Raw genomic sequence first — 15,708 nt, forward strand, 5'->3', positions numbered from 1 at the left:
AGAGGGAGCTCAAGCCATGCCTGTGTCCGACAAACACCCAGACTGGGTACCGACCACGAGGACTCCGGCCAGCGTGGGGGAAGCCCCAGTCCAGCCCCTTGGCCCCTGGGGCCAGCCAAAGGCCATCGCCATGGAGACGCCCTGAGCCTCACCCCCACAAGGCCACGCGTTTCCGCTGCGTTGGAGGCTTCTGATTGGACTGCCTTCTGGGCGCTACCACCAGCCCCGAGCCAGCTAAGGGGTGGGGGCGGCCCTCATGGGATTCGTTCCCTGAGAATCTGCGTGTGAGGCCTCTCTGGGGAGGATGAGTCCCTTGTCTCACGCGGGAAAAGGACTCACTCTCTCAGGTCATAGTGCTCTCTGCATCTCCTACTAGAGCTTGTGCTCCTACCTCAATGAGAGGGGAAGAGGGAATGGGAAAGTAGGCAACGCCCCCTCCAGAGCTTATTCGGTCCCGAGATCTGGGGTACCGGAAGTGCTGGCGACGTGTCATTGCGTCCTACTCTAAACCGTCCCTCCCAGGCCACTTTACTCATTCAGCTGCGGAATTCCGGGGCTGCCTGGGTGCTGCACCCCGCCACTTCCGCATCGAACCGCCGCTTCAACCGAACTCCCTCACTCTGCGCGCGCTCCACTAGTGCCTGACCGTTGGGCCTGCGCCTGGGAATGTCCACGCCCATACCCGCTCTTAGCAGCCAATGGACTCCCGGCTCCCGGCGGGTGTTGGGTAATTAATGAGGGGCGGGCGCTGATTGGCTGCAGGTCGCGGCTGGGGCTGGGCGGCGGGGTAGGTTGTTCCTGAGGTGGGAGGCGACACCGGTGGCTGAGGAGGAGGCCCGAGAGCGACATGTCCCCGGCGGCTGAAGCAGAGCGGCCAGTAGCGCTTTTCTGAGTCCAGGGTGGCCTGGCGGTCGGCCGAGGACGAGGGTCGGCCGAGGCTGCCCCCGCGGTGGTGCCCGCCATGCTGGGGGCCCGGCGTGGTGAGGAAGCCGCCGTGGCGCTCATGCGACTGCTGCTGCTCATGCTGTTGCCGGCGCTCCGGAGGTCGGAGCTCGGCGTGGCGGGCGCGGCGGGGGCCGGGTTGCCGGAGAGCGTCATTTGGGCGGTCAACGCCGGCGGTGAAGCGCATGTGGACGTGCATGGGATCCACTTCCGCAAGGACCCTTTGGAAGGCCGGGTGGGCCGAGGTGAGCGCCCCTCAGCCAAGCCACGAGATCCTGGCCCTGCCGGGGGCGGGGTGCCGCCGGCCTGGGCCCCGAGCCCCTTTCTCGACCCTGGGACCACGTCTCTGGAGTGAAATTTCTCCCTGCACTTTCCTAGGGGACCCAGTCAGGGCTCAGGGCCCTGACACTTGGCTCCAAGCTACCCAGAGCCATAGAGAGAGAGTTGGCGATAAGTTATTTTTGGACCTCGCATCTTCTTAATCCTTCACCCTCACCCAAGCTGGGAAAGTAAAACGAGTTGCAACCTCGAGGCCTCACAGGTTGTAGGATTGGTACCCCTGGCCCAAGTGGCTCATCTTTCATTCAAGACAGTTCCTGGTCAGATTCCTGTGGACCCAGAAATCAGCCGCTTTCCTTACTTTTTCTGCTGGAGCACGGCGTGGTTCTTAGCCAGAATAGAAAGAAATCCTCGAAGTGGATGGGCTAGGAAAATTTGACTGTAGCTTCCCCCCTCTGCCTCCCACTTTCAGAGAGAGGAATATATTGGCGTGAAAGTAGAAGCTGCAAGTGGGCTCCCTTCCCCCCAAGAGTGATTCTTTTGAAGCCATCCTGCATGTGAGGTGTCATTCCTGGTCAACAAGCATTAGATCTGAATATTCTGCAAAAATACATAGAATCAGCCCCACGTAGTCCTGAGACACATGATTCCAGCTTATGGGAAAATTATTCTGAATTAACTGATTGAGCAGCAGTAGCTTTTATAGGGATGTGTAGTTCTCAAAGTTAATGTGTGTGTAAGAATTGCCTGGGGAGCTGGTTAAAAATGCAGATTCCGGGTCCCCACTCCAGACCTGTTAGATTAAGTTCTCTGGTGGGACTCAGGTTCCTACATCAAGGGCTTCTGATGCGGATTGTCCCCAGGCTACTCTTTGGGAAAATCTGCTCTAGGTAGATAACGGGTTTAAGAAGGAAGTTCCTTGCTTCATGTGTTGGCAGGAGATTTATGATGTATGTTGGGTTTGGAGGCTGCCAAATTGGCAATATGCCTTCTCCAGACAACTTAGAGAAAGACTCTCATTTTCCATGATGCCCAGACTTGAGTTTTGTCTTTTTACTAAAGGGTTTAACTTAGTTCTTCCAAGTTAATTGCAGTGCCCTGGAGTTTGTTATAGTAGGGAATTTACTGTGTTCATACATGTAAGGGTTTTGGGACACAGGGCTGTTTTCTGAAGTTCTATGTCCTGCGATTTGTTTAGCCCTGGTATGTAGGTCACAGTTGCCTGGGTTAAGCTGAGTCAGGACCCTGGTCTTTCGTGGCTATAATAACAGCCAGAGTTAGACTTCACAGCAGGAGGTCACCACTCTTCATCTTAGACCCTTCCTCTTTCTTCATGGGTGTGGTTTTCCTTGAGGAAACCAGAGACAGTTTGTGGACTTTGCCTCCTGAGATAGCTGTTGCGGGCACAGTGTGCAGATGTCATTTAACAGAAGGCTTTACAATAGTTACATTGTCCTATTAGGTCCATTGTGCAGAGGATAAAGCTAAGACCACACAGGTTTAGGCTCCAGATGTTGCCTCTATTTAGAAATTCTGGTTTAAATTTTCTGGCACAGTTGGTTGGTTGTGTTTTTGTTGGGGAGGTGGGAAGGGAGGTATTGATCAGCAGTCAGCCAGGCTCTCTGCTTTTGGGTCATTGGCTCATGCTTGCCATTCCTTGGGAGGAGTTTATTGTAGCAGGTAAAATTACACAAGATGCGCCAAAGCTCATGTGTGTCTCTGATATGCTGGCTTCAGCCTCGGGCATTGTATAACTTGAGGTTCCCTGCTCCACTCTGACTGCCAGTCTGGGTATGGATTAATTCTAGTAGTTTTAAGGCATGAATGATGGTGGTGGTGAGGTGGTTCTCAGCTGCAGCTTGGTCCAGCCTGTTGAAACATTGAACTTACCAGGTTCCTGAGAGTAATTTTTTCCTGGAATTAGGTCTGGGACTGAGCTGTGTTCCACTTATGGGACCCAGCTTGCTAGTTTCTTTCTGTACTAAGAATTCTGCCCACCTAGGGAAATGCTTTACTTTCTCAGCCCTGTTTGGATAAAGGGCGTGCCAGGTATTTGGAGACCCTTGCCTTAGAGCACCTATTGACACTAATTGCGGTAGGAGCTGTATGTCAAATTTTCCTCCACATGCTTGTGATATTGTTTCCAGCACACTGAGATAAGTTCATTTTATGTTGAATGGATTCAGATATTTGTCTCCTACGTTCATCCAGAGAAGATTTTGGCTTGCATTCAAATTACTGTTTCTCTAGTTTCTTTGTTGTTTGACTTTCTTGTCAACTATGGGGGTAGCCCAGGGCATCTTGTGGCATATGCTTTTATGTTTATCGAAGTGCGTTTCTGCCTTGAGGATAGCTGGTACCTATAGGAGACGATGGCAGCCATGAAAGAGCTTTTTCAACCTGTGTGCTTCAGTAGATAGCAGTACCACTACAGAATGTAATTCAGAGATGCTCACCTTGGGGTTTTGGCTTGACGCAAATTTCAGATTCCTCTTGACTTGCCTATTCTGGGTTCTCCTGGACTCTGACCAGGAAAAGACCTGGCTATTTTGCCTGAGGGCATAGAACTTGGCTGGATTTTAGGGGGAGGCTATTTCCTTTTTGTAGAAAGGGATCTGCTAACCAGATTGTAGGACTTGCTTAACCTCTCTGAGCCTTGTTTTCCTTCTCAATAAGACTTCAGAAATTGTGATCATGACTCTGAAAACTTTAACTAGAGTAGGTTGCAGTGTCTTTTTGTGCAAAATGACTTTTTACATGGAATTAGAAATAGCTCCAGAGGAGAAGAAAGCTGGCTGGGGGTGTAAGTCTAACAGATTATTAATTCTGTAATAATAATTACAGAATAAATAAAGGAAGACCCTTGCGTAGCCTACCCTCTGGCTAGGAAAGGATTTGGCCTTGGGAGATAAGAGCTTGAAAGATGGAATGAGAGCAGTCTCTGCTGCCTCTGCTTTGCATAAGGATTTGGGATTCTCTTCCCATACTGTAACCTAAGAGGAACACTTTACCTGCAGGCCCTCCAAGTAGTAGTGGTTCATAGGTAGAGAATTTGGGTCACTGAATCTCTGGGGCCCCTGTCTCAATTCAGAATAATTTTTTAACAACTGGCCTTACTTGAATAAGAAACGACTCATAGGAATAGTCTAGTGATTGAGAGGCCCCATGTTGGGGTGGTGGGTGGTATCGGAACCATAGAGCCTTTACAATGTTAGTTTCACATAGGACAAATTCCTGCTCATTCTGGCTTTCCCACTCCTGTAATACACAGCTGTAGGTTTTATTTTTTTGTGCATGGGCCAGCACCGGGAATTGAACCCAGGTCTCTGGCATGGCAGGCGAGAACTCTGCCTGTTGAGCCACTGTGGCCCACCCCTCAGCTGTGGTTTTCCAATTAGCTTTGTTGCTTCCATTTTTGCTTTGTCCATTCCCTAAGCCCCCTGGGGCAGAGGCATTTATTTAGTGCTTTTTGTGTGCCTATCCTTTCTGGGCTAGCATACCTTTGTGTCTGTCTGGGTGTCTGTGAGGCATTGCATTAAGCTCTTTATGGATATCTTTTAAATCTCACCACAACTCTGTGGGATAGGTGATCTCTCATTTTACAGGTGAGAAATCAAACCTAGAGAAACAACATTACACAATAGGTGGCAGAGTCAGGATTCAAATCTAGGCCTATCTTAACTCTAAAACCTGGGCTGCATTTTGAAGTGGTCTGGCCACTCCATTGTCTAGAACTAAAAAGTAGCGTAAATAATGTAGACTCTTTGGTCCCCTTCCCTTTTGCTTAACTGTCTGAGCCAACTTTAGCTGTGTTGCTAAATATGCTAAAATACTTCACTGTATTTTAAGGAAATCTGTTTAACTATGAATACATAATATCTAAGGGGGAAAGAAAAAAATCACTTTTGCTACTGCATCCCTTGGGATTTGGGCAAATTCAGTTTTGCCATTGACACATCTCTTGGGAAATTTACTTGGCCTTTAAAGCGGAAATATTTAAAGATAATTCCAAGGTTGTTAAGCAATTTTTGTTCAGTTTTTCTTAACTGAGACTGCCACAACTACTGTTATTTTCTCACTTTTTCAACTCGGTAAGAAAAAAAAGAGTCTGTATGTACGCACAAAACTTTCTGTGTATCTATAAATCAAATCTAGTTAATATTCCAGATTTGTAAGGGTCATGATCCTCATGGAAGAAGGAAATTTTTAGAGCGACGTTGGAAGAGGAATAGCAGTCTTTTAGGCTTTATAGGTTTGTGCCCCAGGGTAATGGTTTTTTGAGCCTGGGTGAGAGCTGGGGTTTGGTGGTAATGCATCCTTTGTAGTGCTACTCAGCTGCTTTTCTTTGATTTGTTTTTCAAGGAGAAATTGGACAAAAAAGTCTGAAGAACCAAGTGCCATGAGTTTCCTGTTGCATTGTCTCATCAGTCCATCTGATCTCAAGCTCCCTTGCTGGAGCTGTCAGCAGTTAGGTTTATTTTATTTTTTGAGGGTTTGACCTCAGCCACTGGGTCTTTTAGTTAACTTTTTACCGTTTACCATGCCTCATCTCTTGGAGTTTTGGAGATTCAGAAGGCAAAAGCTGCAGGGATGACTGCTTTTCGGTATCTCCTAAAGGATCTAGATGTCCTTTAAGGACATCACATGTCCTCAGAGTCACCATGTTGGATTTGAAAGTAGTCTTGAAATCTTATTTCCAGCTCTTAGTTTGTGGTTTGGAAAGTAGAATTAAGGAGCCCTGGAAAACCTCATTGAATTCATAGGATAAAGGAATAAAAAAGCCCCCCTCCTAAGGAGAAAACGGTTCATCTCTGGGGCTGGAATTTAGTATCTGATATCTGGGAAAATGCCCCATTTAGTTTGTTATGGGGTGGGATATATATATAGTCCTGTAAGGCTGGGAGAGGGCAGGGGACAATACAGATTTTCTGCTTTTCTGATAGTGACCTAAGGGTAAGTAACTTTTTACTTTGACCTTGCCTTATTCCTTGTCAGCCTGGGAAATAGGAAAGGCGTCCACCCCCCTCTACAGGAGCTTGGGCCTCTTAAACCAGAAGTACCAATAGGGCTTTGGCAGATTTTCTTTTCCTGCTTGGGTTTTAGGCCTGTGGAGAGAACAGCATGACTTCACTGCTTTGCAGGCACCTCCTTTGTTGCCATTCATTTGTTTTGCAAATAATATTGACTAGTATATGCCAGGTAGCGTTAAGTATTAGGGATTCAGTTGGAACTTGTTTTTTCTTCTTTTGGTTTAATTGAAGAAATTTTAGAAGAGTAGGTGAGGTAGTTTTGTGAGTATGTGAGGACTAAGGTTCTTGGACCTAAAGGAAATTAGAGAGTATCACATCTTCTTTTTATTGCCATGTTGCTCTTTACCAACCTTGGGGCTCTTTGAATGAAAATTGTATAAAACAAGTAAAGCTGGTAACATATGTTGTATTAAAGACAATGAAGAATGACTTACCTAACCATATATCCTGTTTGTGTTAGACTGTGAGCTTTTCTGAATGAGAAAACACATTCTTTGAACTTAATTGCCTTGTATAGAGTTCTTGACCATCCCCCTTGTTTTATGAGGTTTCTCCTCAGCTTTCCTTTCAGGGAACCAGGCAGCTGCAGTGTACTCTTTCTTCTGATAATGAGTGAGATTTGTTTTATCCCTGTCATTCTCCATACACTCTTGGGAAAGTCATTTTAATGTACTTGCAGAAAGTTCCACTATGAGAGGTTTTGGGGACTGGTAGGGCGATTGGTGTGAGGTGTCTTTTATTTTATTCTTCCTTGATAATGACTGTTTGATTCCTGCTTTTGTGTCTGGTCTGTTTGGAGCTAGGTGCAGAAGGGTGGCCCCTTCACTGGAGGATTATTGGTATTACCCTGGAAATGCCTCTGGCAGTTCTGGGGTCTCTGCTTTTCTTTTGTGTCCTGCTTCTGATGTGGTTTTTGTTTTTTTGTCTTTTGTCCCCAGCCTCAGACTATGGCATGAAACTGCCAATCCTGCGCTCCAACCCTGAGGACCAGATCCTTTATCAAACAGAGAGGTACAACGAGGAGACCTTTGGCTATGAAGTGCCCATCAAAGAGGAGGGGGACTATGTGCTCGTATTGAAATTTGCTGAGGTCTATTTTGCACAGTCCCAGCAGAAGGTGAGGCCTGGTCTGGCTCTTGCTTGGTCAATGGGACATTACCACTTTTGGAAAGTCCCTGCTTTGTGTCAGCATGTAAGAGCCTCTTCAGAAGGGATAGATGGATGAGCTTTCAGAAAGAGCTTGATTTCTCTTGCCTCCAGAGAAGCTATGTCCTGTTACCTGTGAGGCTGCACTTGCTTGGGGGTTAGTGACAGAAAGCAATGCCAGAATCCTAGTCCCTGATAGCCAATCTGGTAAGGCCATCCTGATTACCTCCCCATACTTGGTTTTCAGTACCTTGTTTTTAGCCTCATTCTTTTCTTCTGTTCCTTACTGTGAGTTATCTTCTTCCCATGCTGAGCTTTTTGTTTATATTCTTTGTTCCTTAAGGCGAGGGTGAGACCCTTGCAGTAAAGAAAACATGGTTTTGATTTGGCTTAGATAAATGACAGTTGCCACTCTGGGGGTATATCCAGCCCCATCATTTCTTATATTATTTTTGAACTTGAAGTGCACGATGTCCCATTGCTGAAGGATGTGAAGCTGATGATGTTGCCATTGTCTCCTTTTCTAATTCTGGAAGGTGTTTGATGTGCGATTGAATGGCCATGTTGTGGTGAAGGACTTGGATATCTTTGACCGCGTTGGGCACAGCACTGCTCACGATGAGATCATCCCTATGAGCATCAGAAAGGGGAAGCTGAGCGTCCAGGGGGAGGTGTCTACCTTTACAGGGAGGCTCTACATCGAGTTTGTCAAGGTAATACTCCTGCCCTTCCCTAATAGCTGAGGAAAGGCTCAAAAGAGTGGGTAATAGGGGAAAACATTTATGCTCTGTGGAGTTGATCACTTCTTCCCGTTTCCTAGGGGTACTACGACAATCCCAAAGTCTGTGCACTCTACATCATGGCTGGGACAGTGGATGGTAAGTCCTGCTTTTGGTCTCCTTTTTGACTTGGACTGAAGGATATGGTTGAGGAAACCCTTGATGGGATGAATTTAGCTGGTCACTATTTTGGAAATACCTATTTAAAGCCAGATTGTGGGGAATGCAGAGTCAGCCAGATGGGAACTGACATGATGGTTGCTGCTAACTTCAGAGTAAGATCTGTGTTCAAATCTTGCTGCTGCCAGTAAATCAACTGTTTGGTCTTGGACAAATTCCTTTAGGTTCACTGTAAAATGAGAATAATATTGGTATTTATTGGTGTGGCTCTGACGTTTGCAGTCATTAGGAATTGTCTAAAATTTGTCCTTACTCTGTTCTTTCTTTGACACCTCCTTCCTGCAGGCAAAAGGGCAAAAGTGGGGGTGGGTTGGAGTTCTTTAAGGTTTTTGTAAGCTGTGAAAGATTCCTGCATTCCTGGACTACACTGGGACAAAAGTTCACTTACTAATGTCTCCTTATCCTCTGAATATAGCCTCAGAGTATATCTCTGAATTTTTCTCAGTGTTTAGATTATCCTGGCTGCCAGTTTCCCATGACTTCCCCCCCATCCCACATCTGTGTGTTTTTCCAACTCCTCATAATGCACTGAGGATCTCATCATGTTGTCTTGTTCGCCCCCAAAATGACATTTAGGAGGATTTCCCATCAAACAGATTTCTGCTTGAGTCCCTAAGGAGGACGTAGGGCAGAGGGATTACATGTGCTGAGGAGGCAGAACTCTGGAGTAGCTCTCCTTTAGTTGCTTTATGAATCAAAGAGGAATGTAGGATGGTGGGAGAGAAAAGAGATTTAGAAAGGTCATTTTGGATTTTGGGTCGTTGTCCCTTTCTAGTTTGGTTCTCTCTGGGCTCTGAAGGAGAAATAAGACGGGAAGGGGAGATATAGAACTTCCTTTTTGGTCAGGGTTGCTTTTACTCCTGTTTAGCTAGATCTAAGCACCATTACTCCAGGCATGCTGCTGCACTGTAGGCTAGAGGCTGTTTCTGCAACTTTTGCTCCTTCCTGTGGACCTTGGTTAGGTCATATGGGTTCTTTATTGTGGCTGTTCCTAAGGGTTTCACTTAAATGCTGTGAGTCTTACTTAAATGGTATGTTCTTTTTTGTGTCAGATGTACCAAAGCTGCAGCCACATCCAGGATTGGAGAAGAAAGAAGAGGAAGAAGAAGAAGAAGAATATGATGAAGGATCTAATCTGAAAAGACAGACCAATAAGAATCGAGTTCAGTCTGGCCCCCGTACGCCCAATCCCTATGCCTCTGACAACAGCAGCCTCATGTTTCCTATCCTGGTGGCCTTCGGAGTCTTCATTCCAACCCTCTTTTGCCTCTGCCGGTTGTGAGAACAAATTACCATCCTGAACAGGGTGGAGGGGTGTGGGAAAGAAACCAAATATGTTGGTTTTGGTTCCCTGTATTGTTCACAATGATTAACAAAAAACAAACAAAAAACACTCAACAAATTTAAAGGAGGTAAAAAGAGGCGGGGTGAGTAGAGAGCAGCCCTTATCCACCACCTGATCCCAGACCTGCTTCAGTCTTAGTCCTTTTTGTGGCTGGCCCCCAGCTGTCTCTTTCCTCTCCAGGGTACATAGTGTAAAACTGGATCTTTCCTCTTCAAAGATCCTAGTCTGTATACCTAGTGGAAAGGACTCTGAACTCAGAGTAGAAACGGTTCCGCTTTTTTAAGTTAGAAATTAACAGCAGGGAAATGTCATCTAATTACCTGAGAAGATCAGTGCTGGGAATTGGGTATGTTCTGAAGTTATGTCCAAATAAGTTTGGAGATATCTTGGGATTGAGAGTACATGTGTGAAGGTATATAACTTGTATGGAAAAGATAAAAAGAAAAATGAAGGGGGAGGAAAAAAAAACCCATAAGGAGATACTTCCTTACTTGGAAGTCTTTCTCGTTTTAGCCCACTGATGGTTCTATCTTAAGTATTTGAGTTTTGTCATTGCTTGTCTTCCTGATATGTACCATTTAGAGGACTGTCTGGTATCCAAGACGATTAGTTTATGTTAGGTCCTCAAGTTGCCTCTTGATTTCTTACCACAACAAATCATTTTGATTTCAGTGCCTGTTGGGCACTTGATTTCCTTTCATTTTTTCGTAATCTGACTCATTGAAATCTCTTCCCCCTCTCAACCATCCCACTAAGTTATTGTCAAGAAGGGAAGGAGACATGGGGATTTTAGGTTCCCTCGTTTGAATGTCTTATCTTCTACCACCTCACCTTGTTGGTACCTCTCTCCCTGGATCTCTGAGCCAGCAGCCAGAAGGGCCTGACCCAGCAGTTCTTTTACTGGCCCCTCTGTAGGGTCTTGCTGCCATGGGGCAGGGATGCTTTCCAGCCTGCAGCAACAGAACACTTGACCTTAAAAGTCTCTTCTGATCTTTGGATTAGGAAAGGCTTATGTTAGTATAATTTAAGAGCAACCTCAGAGACTTGAGCCCTACTAAGTGACTGACCACTGTTTGCAGTATCTATTATCTGATGTTCATTTGTTACCATGTCCTCCGTGTTACAGACACCTTCTCTATCACAGTTCAACCAGTTTTGGTTTATGCCCAGAGCTGTCCTCAATGAATGAGATTGGCTATATCCTTTAACCTATTCAAGGCTCAGTCACCACTGATCTTAACGGTATACCCTCTATCCTTTCATTTCCTTACCCAAATAGTAGTCAGGTTCTTGGTGTGATGGGTCTGAAAGAGTTCCCATCAGCCATAGTCCTGGCAACTATGAATTCAACCTTAGGATCAAAGTATCGGCTTTAATTCGCTTGCACATCTTCTTCAGGAATGAAGTTCCCCTGTTTTTTCTTTGTTGTCACTGTTGTCCGTTTCCCAGTTAGGGCAATAATGTGGGAGAACCCCGCCAAGCTACAAGAAATTTTGTGGATGAGAGGCAGCAGGATTAGCTTCAACCTGGGTTGGAATCAGCATAGAATCTCAGGCCAGGCCCATCTTTGTAGAATTTGTTTAATTTTGTTTTATTAGATGTGTTTAAGCGTTCCATATATTTGAACTGCTCTTTATGTGACAAAGTAAGTAGCTCTTGGGCTCTTATCTGGGTTTTAGCTCTTAATGAGTTACTCCAGGCTAGCATTTGGTGTTTTGAGAGCTGTAGCCCTTTATTTTAGCCGTGACTTGGGCCTCAGGACTAGGGTATTGAGTCAGATAGCTGAGCAGCTATGGCCTGAGACTGCAGTCAGAGGAACACTTCCTGGAGTGCTTCATGAAGCTCTCTGGCTTCTAAAAGGTGAAGTCCTACAACTTTGGACCTGGGACAGCCTGCTGAGGAGGTGATCAGCTTGACTATAAATTGTGCTCTGGCAGTGACTTTAGTTTCCGTGCTATTACAGCTCCCCAGAGTCATGGGTTACTGCCAGTGGGATAGACTAGATGGGGAAGGAGTACTTGCTGCCTCCATTTTGCCTTGTTTATTAATTTGACTGGGTCTCTTTGAGGAAGGAGGGGCCCCTGCCTCCTCACCTCAACCCATCCCTTCAGTGACTCAGAGTCTCAGAAGGAAACAGGCTCCTGGGGCCATTTCCTAGTGGTACTGTAAGCCAAGCAGCTTTGCTTCTGCCTCTGTTTCCAAGCCCATCCCTTTCCCCTGAGCTCAGGGATAGGGATGAGCACTTTCCTCTCTGGTTTTGTCTGAAAGGAAGGAACATCATCTATGGATAACAAAAACTAAAGGGAAGTGAGGAAACAGGAAGAAGTAAGGTGGGGGCTGAGGCAGAGTCCCCTGGAGCCAAGCCTACCCAGCTAACAAAAGCTGCCCAGGGCTGGCTACAGCTGGCTTGTGATGCTGAACTTGAAACTTTTTTTTTTTCTCCTCCAAGATTATATAGGTACATGAAGTTTAGGTTAAAGGGGTGGAATGGGGCATTCTTTATTTTTGTATTGTATGTGTCAAGAATTACTCTCTTAGTTATCTGTTGCTTTTTGCACTGTTTGTTCTCATACTTGTATTTTGAGCTTAGTGCTAGGACCGCACTGTAAGGAGACTGACTGGGGTTGGGAGGTGACAAGTGATGCCAGTTAGGATGAGGAAAGGCCTGGGCTCTTGTATTGGATCTCTTTTTTGTCCCAGGTGTTTGAGTCCAGCTGGCCAAAGGCAAGAGCACAGTGCCCGGTCGAAACTTCTTCTGATGAAAGTATGGCTTCAATTCATTTTCTGGGTGGACCATACAAGGACTTATGCTGGAGATGGGCTGAATCTGCAACTAGCTCTGATTTGTGTTTAGGGGCCAGGTGGCCTCTAATTGGACTTTTTTGGGTCTCACTCAATGCTGATTGAAATACCATGCCAGGAAAGACTATCTATGAGACCCATGCTCTCTAAACCAGACTCCATTTTTCTGAAAAATCTCCATTCTTTAGGAGAAGCTGCTCAGTATATTCAAGTTTGTCCTAATAACATTAGGCTTGCAGGAAGACTTGCACCAGATCTGCAGGGCCACCTGTTAGCTTGAGAGTGATCTTATTCTCTCACTCTCACTGTATGCCTGAGAGATACTGGTCTGAAATTGGGTGATCACATTAGAGGTCACTTAGACTTTGGTGAGATGAGTTGAATTTTGAGTTAAGTTTCCCTCTCACTTTCTGTGCCAGGGAACTGTTTGATCCAGTTTTAGAATTGTGGTTTCACTTCTTTATCTGTTTGGAGAAGCTTCTGTTTTAAGGAATTTCTCTTCTTATCCTGCCTCTAGACACTCCCGGGAAAGCCTGGCCATGGCGTCTAGAATCTTAGCCAAACTTCAGAAAACAGCAGCAGTATTTTCGCTTTCCTAGCACTTATAATCATTTTCCTAGAAATTGGCTCACCTTGGGAAGCCCAGGGAAAGAACCAGCAGGTTTTCTACCCTCCCTAGGGAATGAGGAAGGACCTACCCCGGTCAGCACCGTGCCTTTTCCTCTCCTGCTCTGAGCCAGGGTGGGCATTCCCTCTAGATTCAGGTCTGGGCAGGACTTCTTCAGTCTCCGCCATGGGGCTGCTTCCTCATCCCTTTCTCCCCCTTCCTTTTGCTGGCCTGCTTTGACATAATTCAAGTGTCTTCTTGCCTTGAGGAGCCTTATGGCATCAAGTGGCAACATATAAGATTGCCCTCTGTGCCTCTCTTTTGCCAAGATCCAAAAGGATCCAGGAGAGCAGATGAGCTTTCCAAAGTGAGAGACTAATAGATGCAAAAAAAAAAAAAAGGTGGTGGACGTGCTTTGGTCCTCCTTCTGCCATGCCCCACATGCCCCATAGGAGGGCAAGGCTAAATGATAGTGTACTGGAGCAGAACCAGAACAACAGGGATCTGTTCAGAAATCTCAGAAGAAATCTGCTTCTCTTCTATGGAAAGATAGAATTAAGGATCAAAGAACTCTTAAGAACATTGCAAAGAAGTCTTAATGTTCAAGCTTCAGAGAAATTAGAGGAATTTTTCCCTTTCAGTCCAAGCTAGGATTCTTTCTGTATTTATATGCTCCTGGGGCAAGAGGATTAGAGTTCCTCATTTTGTTATAAAACTAGATTGGCACCAATCAGTGGGTCAGCTTTCCAGCAAGTGCAGGTTTCTTTGCCCATGTGTGGCTTGCTGCCGATCTGGTTTGTCCTTTCCCAGCTGCCTTTTGGCTGGCCTGCTTTAGGTGGCCAAATCATCCTGATAAGAGCATTTCAATTCTGGCTGGATTGGCAGAAAAAGAGCAGGATGGATCTCTCAAGATGGGTTTCCCCCAGAAGTGTAAGAACAAGGTGCCAGGATCATGTTGGCAGCCAGGGAAATAGTAGTGCCTGTTAGAATTGGCAGAGAGGGCCTTAGCATTGCTTGCATCCAGGCAGTCTTGTGATATGGGGGCATATAGCACCAGGAAAAGCAGAACTCTATTCTCACCTCTATTTTGAGCATTTTATTTTTTCAGTATGAGGAATAACAACAACAAACTGAAGTGATTTCTGTCCTTTTAAAGGACAACTTTCAGGAAAGAAGAAGTGAGTTGCCAGGTGGGTGGGGAAAATGGCAGGGAGAGACGTTTTGGCAAAACCAGGAAAGAGACATTCTTCATGTCTTTTGTTTCCTGGTGTGCCATGATCCAGGGAATGAAAAGATATTTGACCCTGGATTTGTTTCTTCCTTAGATTTAGGAATGATATCTTTTCTTCCACCAGGTTCTTTCAAGCTAGGGTCAGCTGTCCATTCTGTGCTTAAAACAGCCTCTTAAACCATTTTAGGCCTAACCTAGCTTGTCAGGAAGCTGGCTCTTCAAATTGGGCCTGGCTGCTTTATTCTGTACCAAGTATGGAGAAAAGATGTCAGGTTCTTAGTAATTCCTATTCTAGCTTCCCATCCTCTCCCTGCCTAGACCAAACCAACTCTGTAGCCATAATGTACATTTACAGCAGTACAGTGAAGTGTGCTTGAGGGCTTTAAACCTGGCTGGCTGGGGAAAGTAGTAGGGTGGATAGAGCTGTCTTTCCTTCTGAGCTGTCTTCATCTGTTCCTATCCCTTCCATGCACCCATTCTACTCCCACCAAAAAGTAAAAAATCAGGATGTTTTTCACTGTCCATTGCTTTGTGTTTTAATAAACAATTTGCAGTGATACTCTGTGTTGGTATTGAGTTTGAATTTGATTGGAAAGTGGTGAAGTGACGGGGTGGGAAAGGGGAGACCCAGGCAGTCACTTGGCTGTGAAGGTTCTTCTGTGATGAGGCCAGAAACTTTTGTCCATTTAACCATGTGTCTTTTGCTTTTCTTCTCCAGAATGTTTGGTTAAGGGAATAATACCCTGTAAAACCCAACCTGGCCATTTCAACTAGTAGCACATTCAAGGAAAATAAAGTTAATTTGTCTTTATTTCCCCTTTCACTGGCACAGCAGGCCATGACTGTCCTTACTTCCAAGGCACAGTCAACCTGTAGTTGCCTCTTTTTTCATCTTTCCCTTTGCCTCTATAATAGCTTATGGACAAACCAAGCCATGGAACATTTTTCTCTGCTTTCTCCTTTTCTGGTGTGTTGTCAGTGTTGAGTTTACATTGGGAAGGGGCAGAACGAGCAGGAAGGATTTTTTCTTGTGATTTATCCGTGCTGTTTTATAGCTGAGGAACTTGAAACTCAAAAAAGTTCAGTAATTTACCTCAGACTGGTTGGTAAATGGCCAAGTCAGGATCAAAACTAGTCTGTCTGCTTCCAAAGCCCATGCTCTTTCTAAGGCTACAAGAATAGTAAATATAGCTTTCCTTTAGTGAACTCTTAAAATGGGCTGGGCACAGTGCCAAGCACTTTACAAATATTCTGTCTGTTCGATCTTCAACAAACCTGTTGGTATTACCTTTTAAGAGATGAGATGACTTCCCCAAGGCCACACAGCCAGCAAAAGGCAGAACTAGACTTTTAAATCAGGATTCGTT

General features: G+C 45.5%; 1 protein-coding gene across 1 annotated transcript; it reads left to right on the forward strand.

The window, feature by feature from the left end:
- The first annotated feature begins 248 nt into the window (after positions 1–248).
- On the forward strand, positions 249–14,900 carry MLEC (malectin). Its single transcript, XM_077160035.1, has 5 exons — positions 249–1,187; positions 7,190–7,368; positions 7,934–8,110; positions 8,218–8,275; positions 9,409–14,900. The coding sequence occupies exons 1-5, from the start codon at positions 962–964 to the stop codon at positions 9,636–9,638; spliced, it is 870 nt and encodes a 289-aa protein (XP_077016150.1). The 5' UTR covers positions 249–961; the 3' UTR covers positions 9,639–14,900.
- Positions 14,901–15,708: the final 808 nt, after the last annotated feature.

This window comes from Tamandua tetradactyla, chromosome 5 (assembly GCF_023851605.1).
Source record: "Tamandua tetradactyla isolate mTamTet1 chromosome 5, mTamTet1.pri, whole genome shotgun sequence".
Classification (NCBI taxonomy): domain Eukaryota; kingdom Metazoa; phylum Chordata; class Mammalia; order Pilosa; family Myrmecophagidae; genus Tamandua; species Tamandua tetradactyla.

Excerpts from the sequence above, each read along its gene's own strand:
- MLEC (XM_077160035.1), top strand. The coding sequence starts at position 962 with ATGCTGGGGGCCCGGCGTGGTGAGGAAGCCGCCGTGGCGCTCATGCGA. Across the intron at positions 7,369-7,933 it reads TTGCACAGTCCCAGCAGAAG|GTGTTTGATGTGCGATTGAA; the intron begins GTGAGGCCTGGT and ends TAATTCTGGAAG. Across the intron at positions 8,276-9,408 it reads CATGGCTGGGACAGTGGATG|ATGTACCAAAGCTGCAGCCA; the intron begins GTAAGTCCTGCT and ends TTTTTGTGTCAG.